The 14,274-nt window shown below is 32.8% G+C and overlaps 1 protein-coding gene across 1 annotated transcript; it reads left to right on the top strand.

Annotated features, from left to right (window-relative positions):
* Nucleotides 1-431: 431 nt before the first annotated feature.
* LOC111894123 (AP-4 complex subunit mu) lies at nt 432-6,605 on the top strand. The gene is made up of 13 exons (XM_023890208.3): nt 432-528; nt 802-895; nt 1,618-1,712; nt 1,898-2,101; nt 2,186-2,302; nt 2,407-2,662; nt 2,742-2,845; nt 2,920-3,024; nt 3,111-3,205; nt 5,851-5,938; nt 6,051-6,111; nt 6,195-6,268; nt 6,335-6,605. The coding sequence occupies exons 2-13, from the start codon at nt 838-840 to the stop codon at nt 6,431-6,433; spliced, it is 1,356 nt and encodes a 451-aa protein (XP_023745976.1). The 5' UTR covers nt 432-528; nt 802-837; the 3' UTR covers nt 6,434-6,605.
* The last annotated feature ends 7,669 nt before the right edge of the window (nt 6,606-14,274 follow it).

Consider the following 14,274-nt stretch of genomic DNA (forward strand, 5'->3'; position numbering starts at 1 on the left):
TCCTGGATTATTGTTAGTAGTTGAAGTCCGAATTACAGCAGCACGCCCACAATCGCATTGAACCATCCTTGATTTGAACATTCTTAGGTGTAACCGCTTCAAACGATGGAGGATTGAAAGAAACTCTAAATTAGGTTCGATCCTGATGAAAAATTAGTATTTGAAGATCGTTGGAAATGTGAAAAGACTTTTATACCCCCAACGTGCAAGGCACGTGGGGTGTCTAACGGAAACAATTGACGGAATGTGAGAATAGGGACTAGGCGGGTTACATAATTAAAAGTTGAGGACAGTCCGAGTTAGAAAAATAAGTTAGGGACCAAGCGTGTAATTTACACTAAACCACAGGGACCATTCGCGTAATTTACTCTAATTATTATAATAGATAGATTAATCAATTTCCTTATTATTTTCTTTAATTAATTATTTATAAAATTCACTAATGGTCGCCACTAGAGGTATCGTCGATTTAGAAGTCTTTGGAGAGCCTCTGCAAGACACTGCAACCGGTTGTCGTCTCCGAATACTGTATGTTCATCAGATCTCGTCATTCTAGCCTTCTCTGCTGTATAATCGTTGTTTAATTCCTTCACACACTGTCTCTATCTGCGATTTACATAAAAGGGAATCGGTTTTTGTGAATCATATTTTTGCTATTCTGGTTGATTCTAAATTAATTGTTAAATGTATTACTCTTTGGCTCTATACCGAAAAATCGATAATTGTAGCATATAACAATTTGTAAGTAATGCAAAAGAATTCATTCAAATCTAATCGAAGTTTCTTTTTTGCTTGTTACAGAGAGATTTGAATCAGGGAAGATACTTTTTCGGTAACATGATCTCGCAGTTCTTCGTATTATCGCAGAGAGGAGATAACATCGTTTTTCGTGATTGTGAGTTCTCGCTGTCAATGCGTGCATGTGTTTGTGTTAGATTTCATATAATCGATGTAATTGGGAAAAATTATGCTACTCTATCATTCTTAGCTGCTTGCAATTACGAACAACCGGAATAATGACCTAACCTAATTTTCACAATTCAGTGAATCCATCAAGGAATACCTCCATTACGAGACCCAGTTTTCAGTTGAAAAGTTTTTTAGGTTAAGAATGATGCTTTTGGGGATTGGCATCTCAATTTTGAGTTCAATTCGCATACAGATGGCTTAAAAGCTTTCATTTTTTGATTCATTAAGCTCAATTCCTTGCTGATTTTAGGCATTCGAGATATTAGGCATCCAATTAATGATCACTTCACACATTCTGTAGCAAATAGGCACACAAAAACAAATACAATGGTTAAGAGTTCATTCCACTTCTTTATGATCCCTAAACATGTGAATTTAAAGGCTCTCTGTTCAATTCTTTTTGAAAGATCATCTTGATTGGCAAGTTGTGCATGCTGAGGGATTTCAATGTAGCTATAAAAGTGGAGTTAGATGAACTATAAATGAAAACAGAGACTAAATAGGGATTTCAATCTGTCTGAAAGTGTAGTTAGTCTATCTATAGCTTGTATACATGCACTTTCAATCTTTAGCTGATAGTTTCAGTTAAAGCTCTTAACAATTTGCTTCTTCATATATCTTTTCCTCTTGCTTTTTCCATTGATGCAGATCGTGGAGATGTTCAAAAAGGAAGTGCAGAGATATTCTTCCGTAAAGTAAAATTCTGGAAAGAAGATGGTGAAACCGAGGCTCCACCTGTCTTTGTAGGTACCTTCTAAAGTGTACTCTGTTACCTTTCTTATATTAAATAGATCTTTAAGTCACATAGAATGTGGATATACATGTACTTGATTTCTTATGATAGAATGTGATTCTATATACTTATCTATACATTCTCTGTTTTTTGCATCTTTTGTCATTACTTGTTTTACTTGATTTGTTATGACAGAATGTGGATGGAGTGAACTACTTTCATGTAAAAGTGGTTGGATTGCTATTTGTTGCAACCACTCGAGCAAATGTGTCACCTTCTCTTGTGTTAGAGCTTCTACAAAGAATAGCACGTGTCACAAAAGATTACCTTGGCATCCTCAATGAAGATTCCATAAGAAAAAACTTTGTCCTTGTGTATGAATTACTTGATGAAGTTATTGTAAGTCTTTTTCATCTACTTTACTCATTTCAAGTCTTTTTCATCTATCTTATCTTACTATCTACTTATTTTATTTGAACTCAGGATTTTGGTTATGTGCAAACAACATCAACTGAAGTTCTAAAGTCATCTGTATTTAATGAGCCAATCATGGTTGATTCAGCACATATGCCACCTCTTGGTCCTGCTGCTCTCTTTATGGTATATACTTATATTACTTAATTAAGTTCTTATCTTTATGAAATTTGAATTTGTTTTGTTTTGTTTTTTTTTTTTTTAAGACTTTTGATGTTTGATGAATGTAGCAAGGGAACAAGAGAATGCCAGGGACAGCAGTCACGAAATCAGTTGTGGCTAATGAACCTGGGGGTAGGAAAAGGGAAGAAATTTTTGTGGATATAATTGAAAAAATAAGTGTTACATTCAGCTCAAGTGGTTATATTCTAACTTCTGAGATAGATGGCACTATTCAAATGAAAAGTTATCTTTCTGGGAATCCTGAAATCCGATTGGCTCTTAATGAGGATCTGAATATAGGAAGAGGTGGCAGATCAGTATATGGTATAATAATATAATAATATTCATTTTTCTAAAACTAAAGTATATATTTCTTTAATATATTCTTGTAATTTGGATACAGACTATGGTGGTTCTAGTGGATCAGGAGCAGTTATACTGGATGATTGCAATTTCCATGAATCTGTGCATCTTGATAGTTTTGATGTGGATAGAACTTTGACTCTTGTAAGTAATTTTAATAAATTTTATTATTATTTTTTTATAAAACAGCTGACTTATATTTTTTGGTTTAAATTTAGGTGCCTCCTGATGGTGAATTTCCTGTCATGAATTATCGAATGACTCAAGAATATAAGCCACCTTTCCGTATTAACACTTTAATTGAAGAAGCAGGATCACTTAAGGTAGATATTTTATTTATTTTATATTTTTATTAAAGATTACTATATTATACATGATGAATTAATTATATGTGTTTTTTTTTAATAAGGCTGAGGTGATTTTGAAAATACGTGCTGAGTTTCCTCAAAATATCACTGCAAATACAGTTGTGGTTCAGATGCCACTGCCAACTTACACATCCAGGTACTTATTAGTTATGTACAAAATTCGTTTTATAATCTTAATTAATATTTAATAAATAATAATATCCTCCTAGAAAGTTGAGTGTTTTGATGATTCAATTCGATAACATTTAAGGTAATCATAGCCATGTAAGTCTCCAAAATGAACACCTAGATGCAATACATTCCTCCAAAACAATAAATAAAGAGACAATCTTTTGTGAGGAACAAGCTACTTTCAAAACAATCTTTCATTCTCGACTCTGAAATCTAGTTGTTGTAATATTTTAATGTCATTAAATAATCATTTATAAACCTATTCGTATTTCCAAACTTTAGAATATGAAGCTTTGCATTAGAAGAACATATTAGTGTAATAATGTATAAACAAGTGTTATAACAACAATATTTGTTATTGGGTAGGGTGAGGTAAGATGTAGATAATCATGCCTCTGATAGGAATCGATAACCGGATTCTAAACAAACCAATAGAACAGTAAATGGAATTGAAAAGATTAACTGAAAGCAAATGATTCAAAACAATCAGAAAGGAAATCCAAATTATTATCCTCTTGCTCTAACGAGAAACCTCCTGCCAATTACAAAATACTCAATACTCCACTACTCCTATCACTACTCTATTTATGTTATTCTTGAGATAATTCTAGATAGGGTGCGAAATAGATAATAATAGATATTACAACTAAGTCCCCCATGTTTACCCATATATTTATATAAGACCCATAACCCATTCTCTATCAGCCTCTAATCAAGTGTAATGAGATTGCTTCCATTGATAACTTCTGACTTTAGAAACACGAGACTACAATGGATGACCTTGTCCATATGAAACGTTACCCCACAAGTAGTAAAGAAAAGAAATAGATACTTGAAATAAAGAGGGGACTAAAGTAAGCATGTAAATTTACTGAAAGCATGAACAATGGACCAGCTCTGATTCTACTTTACTACCTTGATTTTAAGCCTCTACCGATCCGAGGTCATGTACTCGGTGAGAGCCAACTCTTTTAAGGTTATGTTTAGAGGTGGCAAAAATTGACACGACACGAAATAAATGGGTTTGGGTAAGATATTTCAATCCGTTTAAATAAACGGGTTGACACGACACGACACGAAAATTAAATGGGTAAGGTTAGGGTTGAGAATTTCAACTCGGATATGACTCGAAATTGACCCGTTTATTTATATGCAAGTTTTTTGAATTATTTAAATAAACTAGAAAGATACAAAACCAAAAGCATAAGTAAAAGAAAACCTTCGTATTGAATTGTTTTATAATGTTGAAAAGACTTAGCCGTCTAGATCAAGATTTCATTTCAGTTTTTCCATTCTCTCCCAAACTACCCAGTCTCTTTCACTACTCTCACATCTCCATAACCTTGTCATCCACCTCCCCAACTCCCACTTTTTTAATTTTGTCATCTAAACTTGCTATGGCTTCATATATTCTGCCTCAAAACAATTAGTTTTTCATTCCCGCCTACCAAAATCCTACTCTTTCAACATGCTCAATCTTTTAACCTCACATGACACGACATATTTCAAGGTATAACCCTAACCCGAAACCCGACACGAAATCGACACGAAAATAAACGGTTTGACATTATACGACACGTTAATTAAATGGGTCAGGTTAGGGTCAAGCACTTTCAACCCATTTAGTGTTTCGACTCGACACGAACCCGACACGAGATGACACGATTGCCACCTCTAGTTATGTTTGGCAGACTAGCTAAAAGCTAGCTGTCTAGCTGATAAAAAATGACATTTGGTAAAAACTAGCTGAAAAGCTAACTGATGGATATAAAATGACATAAAAGGACATTTAGAAGAATATGTGTTTTATTTTTTTATTTTTTTTATAATTAATTAATGGTATATTCATAAAATAAAATAAAAAAACTCCTGAAAAGCTACTCTAATTAGCTTTTTAAAAAGCTAACTTATCAACTACTTTATGGCTTGCAAACAAGACAATTTAAAAAAGCTCGAAAAATAAGCTAATTTATCAGCTAGCTGTGACACGCCTAAGTCTAACCTCACGCTATCTTTCCACTTCCTTCTCGGCCTTCCCTGCATAGTCGAACGTGACCATGTCCACTCTCTTAACAACATTGTCAGTTACCACCACAATCTTCTCTTATTTTTTCAGTGTTTCAACAAATTTTTGATTTGCGTCATGGAATACTGTCGAACATCATATTGCAACCTCCTCATTTTCGCAACTTCCATCTTCCTCTTTTGCTCTCTAGTCGGCCTAACATTTTAATCCATACAACATAGTTGGCTCTACTGGCACCCTAAAGTATTTTTCCTTGCGTTTCCCTCCAGCTTCAACGGACCTTCTTGTTTTATAAAACCACTGCGTATGGGAGTTGTATATGGAGGTGAGATGGAGTTGTATAGGTGTTGTATGGGTTGGAGGATGATGATGTGGAGTCGAGAGGATACAACTCTAGTATAGAAATTAATTTCATTTTATTTTGATAAATATATAAAGAATGTGTTAAAATAGAGGGTGGGGTGCCAATGAGGTCCAGTACAACATACTTCTAATTTTTCATAATTTCACTTCCTTACTTTCAATCTTCGTACTCATTTCCAATGTTTTAATGCTATTTTTTTTTTTTTTTTGATATTTTTTAGAGTTAGTTTTGAGTTGGAACCCGGAGCAGTTGGACAGATGACCGATTTCAAAGAGCCAAATAAGAAACTCGAGTGGGGGTTAAAAAAGGTATTTCACTTCACAAATCACAAATCACATCCCCTCCTCCTCATGTTCTAATCTTCCACCAATTATTTAAATTTTATGGAGTTACTTACTTACATCAAAAATTTCATTCCAGATTGTTGGTGGATCTGAACACACACTTCGTGCCAAACTAACGTTTTCACATGAATCACATGGTATGTGATTTCTAAAACCTTAATAAAAACTTTTAAATAAATCATATAATATTAGTATCAAACGTTTTCTTTTGCAAAAATAGGTAACATAACAAAAGAAGCTGGCCCTGTCAGCATGACCTTCACCATACCAATGTACAACTGCTCAAGACTCCAGGTAAATTAATTAAATTAAATTAAATAGTTTCAACTTTCAACTTATATTAATCCATTTCTTATATAGGTGAAATACTTGCAAATTGCAAAAAAGTCAAAAACTTATAATCCGTATCGTTGGGTGAGATATGTTACTCAAGCCAATTCATATGTTGCGCGTATATGATGATGTCTCCTTGTCTCTCTTTACACTTTTCATGTTTGTGTAACAATAGATTTCTTTTTAATGTTTGAGACTTTTAAATTACTTCAAAAATCTTCAACGTACTATATGTTTTTTTTTTGATATATTGATGTTAAAAATATGTTCTAGAAAGTATATTTTATTTATAAATTCATTCCACGTGCGAATTGAGTATGTGGTTCTAAAGAAATTGAGTGGGAATGGGAATGGGATGTTCGATTTTGGACTGCCTCCCCACTTAAAAAAATAAGTGCTATAATTGAAACGCACTCACTCGATATAAGTGGTTCCATTAAACCATATATGGACAGCTTGTATTTTTCATGGTACAAGCACTTGTCGAACAACGTATTTGAAATGATATAAAATTGTCCCACAAAAAACCGAATATCAAACCAAAACGAATTTGGACCAAACCAAATTTAAAATTTGTGTTGTAATGTCAACCAATTGATCGATTCATGAGATGTTATTGTGGTTTAAAGGTTTGATTTGTACAACAAATAAATGAAGGTTGATCCAATGATTCAAACTCATTTACAAGTCAGTGAAACGGGCATAATCATCATTTCAAACTTACTAGGCATCTCCTAGATCGATGTTGTATAATTCTTCATTTACTTGTTGTACAAATTGAGCTTCTAAACCACAATAACATCTCCACGTCAATCTAGCGGCCTAGAGTGTTACCAAACAAATGATATGACAATATTATATGATGTAGAAACCACGTCAAATCTTATGTGGTAGAATTGAGTTTCAAATATAGGGTTTGCATCGAACCCAATTTTACATATCTTTTTAGGCCGGTCTAGTAGTTCAAACTCACTTAAAAGTCAACAAAAAGGGCATGCTCGCCATTTTAAGTGACACTTTTTATTATAATGTTTAATGTTTAATTCTCGTCAGAGTATTTCTTCACAAATGGCGTCTGAAGGTCAATCTAGTGGTGTTTATACTCACTTAAAAGTCAGTGAAAAGGGCGTACGTACCCTTTTAGGAGATGTTATTATAGTTTAGAATCTCGATTTGTACAAGTAAAGAAAGACCCTTACAAGGTTGATTTAGGAGATGCTTAGTGAGTTTGAACCACTAAATCGACCTTTTAGGGATCTTTATTTATTTGTTATACAAATCAAGCTTCTAAACCACAATAACATCTCTTGAAAGAGTGACTATGCCCTTTTCGATGACTTGTAAGTAAGTTTGAACCATTGGACCGAACTTCATATATTTGTTGTACAATTGAGCTTCTAAACCACAACAAAATCTCCTGAATCGGTTACTTGCTTGGCATTGCAACACAATTTTAAATATAGTGACATAACCGAGAAACAAAAATCAGTGTCAAAATCAAAATTTTATGGTAATACAGTGACTTTCTAGTAATTTAAAACTCGGTGTCAAAATGAAATTTTATGTGAACTTAGTGACTTTATTGAAAAGTGGTTACCGAGAGAACATGGAAAAACAATCATTTGATTAATATTGCAATAAAATTGTAAACATAGTGACATAATTGAGAAAAAAAAATCTCGGTGTCAAAATCGAAATTTTATGGTAATATAGTGACTTTCTTGCGATTTACCCTTAGTTTAATGTTATATTTCTTTATACGTTAAAAAATAAATAAAGACATATTACGATATATATATATATATATATATATATATATATATATATATATATATATATATATATATATATATATATATATATATATATATATATCTTATAAAAAGTAATTTTATTCAAACCATATTTATTTGAAACCTCCATCTTTTAATTGAACCACTCAAAAGCCTTCTTAATAATGATTTAGTCACTCCAATGTTTATAACTTACATGTTATGTTTAATAAACACTTAATAAAAATTTTACTATAAAAATATAAATCTTTTTAGTAGATACACATACAAAATTTGCAAAGAAAAAAAGCTCTAAAGGATTTTCTTTGTTGGTTTGAGGGTATTTTTTTTTTCTAATTTTTTGCATGCTATGATGTTAGAAGTTTTAATTTGTAAGTTTGTTATATAAAAATTCTTTTTATATGTTGTGTTAGAATCATTAATATAAATTAGATAAGATATATATTATTGATCATATATTATTCAAGTGTTCGAGGTCTTTTTACTATTTTTTGAGGCACGATATTATGTATGAACTTATAATTTGTTAATTTTTTTTTATATATTAATTCTTTTTTATAGGTTGTGGTTGAATTATTAATGCAAGTTAGATAGAGACATGATCATATATTATAAATGTGATATAGATAATATTTAATTCAATTTATTATATATGATTGTTTGTTTTGTGTGTTACTTCAAAGAAATACTTAATTAAAAGTCATCCATACTTTTATTTATCATTTGTCTAAAATTGTACGAGTTTGCTTATATGTGGGTTTTTCCACATTGTCATTAGTTTTTAAGTATGTTTTTATTCGAACATGTAAATATACTAAAATTATTAATCTAAATGTCTCTATTATATATATATATATATATATATATATATATATATATATATATATATATATATATATATATATATATATATATATATATATAGAGAGAGAGAGAGAGAGAGAGAGAGAGAGAGAGAGAGAGAGAGAGAGAGAGAGAGAGAGAGACTTATTTATTTTGTAATTAAGTAAAAGAATATAATTTTAATGCTACAAACTTTAAGTTAGTTATCTAATTTATTTAAATTTTTATAAATATATAATGTTAAATACAAAATCTAAACCAAAATATCAAATAAAATTATGTATTCTTAAATATTTTAATGTATTAATTTACTATTAAATAAAATCGGAAATCAAATGTCATATCTACTCAAGTTTTTTATAAACTATTTTTTTTATAATAATAAGTTTTTTTTTTTTTTAAATTGTTTTCTGATTAACTATCAACCATAATAATTGAATATATATATATATATATATATATATATATATATATATATATATATATATATATATATTTGTGTTACTTTATTTTTAAACTAATATTCAATATTTAAACCATTAAGATTGATCGAAATAAATAAAAATAATCATATAAATTATATTCAAGTTAGTTATAATAATAAATAAAAATAATACAAACTTGAAAAATATATTTACTCTTATTATACACATTCGGAATATAAGGATAAAACACTTTTATGATGAAAATCGTCTATCTTATCATGTTATAATTATCTTGCACAACGCATAAGTATACACCTAGAATAATATATTACGTACATATTGTACATATTGCCTTTTCAAATTCCAAAATCATAAATTTTCTCTTTTAAGTTTTAAGCTTATTCACATCTTGGATATGTTTAAGTAAAGCTTCTATTTAATAGACAAAATTACATAAATGATCTCTATAGTTTATCAAATGTCACAATTTCAATTCATGCTAGTTGATTTTTGATACGAATAGTCCTTTTGATTTCTAAAATTACACATTCATGTGGTTTCAAAAACTTGTACAAATGGTCTCTTGGCTACATAAAATGACTACTTTGCCATTTTCCCATTTCTTTTATATTTTTTTAAACTAAACTTAAATATTAAAAATATAAAAAATAATAATCCCACTCCCACACCAACTTTCAACTTAAACCCTAACGATTTATTCTTCCATCCTTTCTTTTACGGTAACAATCAACGCATCTCTTTCATACCCTCAACACTTGTCACTTCCTCATCTCCGGCAACGATGATACATCTTCCTTGTTTCCGGCAACGATGATGACTATGTAACACATGCATTTCTCGCTAGACATTAGTTATAAAAGATGTATTTACGTCGGTCGACGATTGTAATCTTTTATGAATAAATGAGAGAAAATTATTTGAATATATGTGTTTATATATTATATGTGTCGAAATTTGATATATATTTTGTGTATATAATATTTGAGTAAAATCATATTTTAAAAATTAAATAAATAGGGCTAAAATAAACATTAAAAAATAAAATATTAATTAAGAAAAATAACCTTGGTGAAAGTTGAAGTAGTCATGATAATGATCTCGGTGATATAAGGAACACTTAAATATGACTTCGTATGAAGAAATTATGATTTGTCGAAGTTTTGCGTTCAACCTTATACGACAAGATTTGTTGTAGAAATCATAAAAGCAAGAGCGCGCATATAGAAAACGTCAAAATCTGACTTCATATGAAGAATTTATGATTTTTCAAAGTTTCAGCTCAGTAGTGTGGACACATAAATCGAAAATAAAATTGGTTGATTGTTAACCAAATGTAAACAAGAGTTGAAGATCTCGTGAATAGGAATTCGTCCATATAAAGATAGTTGAGAACGGAATTCATATGAAGAAGTTATGAATTTTACATTGTCTTTTGCAGTATAATCTTCATATACTATTAAATTTAAATTTAGTGAGAATCAGCCGACCGACTTTAAATGGAACTTGTAGTATTCAGAAATACCTACGCATGTATATAAAGAACATAAAAAACGGAGCACGTATAAAAAAAGATACGATTTTTTGAAGTTTGAGAGATATTTTCCGACATTACGACGTTCTACCATCCGACATCTACCACGTGTCATGTTTTCGGTGGAACCCTTGCCGATCAAGCCAAGGTGCGACGCACCCCATGTATAGGCGCGACACATTTTGCCCAAATTCAATCTATAATTTGAGCTGCCAAGCACTCACTTTCCCTCACATTGTTTACATCTCTTCTTTTGGTGAATTGCAGTTCTTTGGTACGAATTTTATTAAGATTTTAAATATTTGGTGAAGCCCTAGGGCATTAGATAGCCCGCAAAATAGAAGCTTTCGGGTCAGAGTTCTGTCTGCGAACTTTTCGGACTTTTGTCAGGAAACTCTGTAAGTTAAGCTGCACCTATTTTTCTTTAAGGGTAACTTATATTTATATTCATAATCATTATTATGAACCTATAAATAAGATTCAGCTATTTAATGTCATAATATTGATTCAATGTGCTTATTATTTGTGTTCTAGATATATGTGTTAGATGAAATAATATGATATGACTTTTCTTATGTAATTTATCGTGCTTTTACTATATTGGGTAGAAAAGGGTTGAGAAAGGTGAAGCAATAAAGGTGAGGCCGTGACTATTAAAGTACTATTGTACTAAGGGTGACTAATCATCTAACAGAGTATAGATGACAACCACAGACTATTATAGATAGTCCAGTGGAACATTGGTAGGTTTATAACCAGTAGGTGTTAATAAATTATACGTTCATTCGGTGTACTCTATCCCCCTGGTCGCCTTATTGACATATATTGCTATGGAACCCGCAAAGCAGTATTGTCTACTTGTTGCTTACAATGAAACTTAGGATAAGTCACTTGAGATCAATTATTTGATATGAAATATATAATCAAAGGATTTAATTAATGTGGGTTGGAAACCCTATGTGCTCACCAGACTCCCAAGCCTGGCCCAATCAGTTTCTTTGTATCACATGTAGTGGTACGAAATCACAAGGATGACGAGTTTAAATATACTTGTAACAATCATAAAATCGTGAAAATTTAAACTTTTTTTAAAACCAACCAATTTCACAAATTATTTACAAACATAGGTTTCAAAACATGTTCAACATCAGAGTCTCCCAAAATCATAAGTCAAAACATGAGGATATGTACGGTCACACCTTCGCCTTCCCGTGATCATCCGTAGTACCTGAAACATAACCCAAAACTGTAAGCCAACGGTTAGTGAGATCGCCTAAAGTACCAACGCAAGGAAATAACATATATAATAACAAACAACATGTAGATAGAGCCTTCAGCCTGACTGGACCGCCTCGCAGGCCTACAGACTATCTGGACCGCTCACAGAACCTTCAACATAACTGGACCGCCTCATCGAGACTTCAGCCTATCTGGACCGTTATCCGGGCCTTCGTCCTGACTGGTCCGCCTCACGGGCCTTCAGTCTATACGGACCTCCCTGGGTCTCTTGGCCTTCAGTTTCCATTGGTCCGCCTCAACCCAACCAAACATAACATGTCGACATATACATAATAGATAAACATATATAACCAGTCAACAAATAATAAAACATGTCTTACAGATCACTAAACATAGCATACATCCTAGATACCAGGATATTGATCTAACATATCACTACAACATACCAACATGCAGTAACCAAGATAACAATCCAATGAGCTGGCCTTGGTGCCTTCGACCCGAAATTACAGTGAGGAAAACTCACCTCGCAAACTGAACAGAAGCTGATGAGGTCTCGACTCCAAATCTCAGCTCTCTAACCGACACCTATTCCCACTAAATGACTAATTCCATAAAAATCCCAAAATACCCTCAAGGTCAAACTTGGTCAAAGTCAACTATCCTCACGTCGTGGACAGGCCTTGGACATGTCATGGCAGCGAACTCGATCCGATTCCCACTCGACTTGACCCAAACTGGTCAAATTAGTCAAAGAAACCACCTGAACTGGCATCATGACGTGAGCACCCATTCTCACGTCGTGACCTCTAAGGGTCCTAACAGAAACAAGATTGCTCCGCTTCTCACATCGTGAGATCTTACACCCCATGTCGTGAGCGCTGTATGAGGCTAAAAATCACCATTTTAAGTCCTTATTCCATTAAGTCCTCGATTCCACTTCTTTCAGAAACTAAAGGGGACCCCTAAGGTCCATAAAAATGTTTCTTTTATGGCCATGCATGCACCAAACATTATCATCCATTTTCTAGGTAAAAAAAGGGAAGAAATGGGCTTCAAACTTGCATGCATGCCTCAAATCTATACCAACTTCCAGATCTGAACACTATGAGGTTCTTGGGACTCTTAAAATCTATAAAGTTGCCAACTTTATGTATCTACTCCACCCAATCAAGCAATAACATCAATACAATGGACAAAACTCAAGATCTACCTATGCTAAGTAATAAAGTTGGAGCCTTTGATACTTGTAAGGGTCTAAAAGCAAGAAAAGATGATGATGATGCTGACTATTTGCCCACACCAACACTATAGTACTTCCTTCTTCTACTTTTCTTCTTCCTACAAGCTAGAAAGTCACCCAAATGACAAAGGATCTTAAGGAGAGGTAATATTAGGGTTTCTGGAGGCTTAAAGAGTGATAGAGGCTGAGGGTGAGAAACCCTAGCCCTATTATTCCCTTAAACATTGAAAACTTAGGGTTTTGTTCGCCAGCCGCCTTCACGTCGTGAGCACTATACTGCTCATGTCATGGACTTTTAAATGATGCACGCGTCCGGATCAATCCTCATGACATGAAAAGGCAATCTTCATGTCGTGAGCAGGGCAACTACTGAAACTTATAATTCCACACTATTTAAGATAATACATACCTGAACTGAGTGTTACAAATCTCCTCCACTTGAATTAGACTCCGTCATCGAAGTCAACTGTTGCGAACAACTGCGGGTAATACTCCTGCATCTTATCCTCCGGCTCCTAGGTCCACTCGGAACCTCTCTGATGCTGCCATTGTACCTTTATCAAATGTATCTCCTTGTTGCGTAGCACCTTCATCTTCCTCTCTAGAATAGTACCAACCTCTCAACATAGTTCAAGCACTCATCAAATTGAATATCATCCAAACGAACCACTACCTTGCTGTCCAACACACACTTCCACAACTGAGAGACATGTAAAGTGTTGTGAATCTGAATGAGCTCCTCAGGTAGATCCAACCTGTAAGCAAACTTGCCAACTCTAGCAATCACCCGGAAAGGCCCAGTATACTGGGGACCCAACTTCCCCCTCTTCCTGAAGCTTATCACACCTTTCCAGGGTGAAACCTTCAGTAAT

The sequence above is a fragment of the Lactuca sativa genome, chromosome 6, assembly GCF_002870075.4.
Source record: "Lactuca sativa cultivar Salinas chromosome 6, Lsat_Salinas_v11, whole genome shotgun sequence".
NCBI lineage: Eukaryota > Viridiplantae > Streptophyta > Magnoliopsida > Asterales > Asteraceae > Lactuca > Lactuca sativa.

Coding starts and splice junctions, on each gene's coding strand:
- LOC111894123 (XM_023890208.3), top strand. CDS start 838: ATGATCTCGCAGTTCTTCGTATTATCGCAGAGAGGAGATAACATCGTT. Junction 1,713..1,897: donor CCGAGGCTCCACCTGTCTTT/GTAGGTACCTTC, acceptor TTGTTATGACAG/AATGTGGATGGAGTGAACTA. Junction 3,025..3,110: donor AAGAAGCAGGATCACTTAAG/GTAGATATTTTA, acceptor TTTTTTAATAAG/GCTGAGGTGATTTTGAAAAT.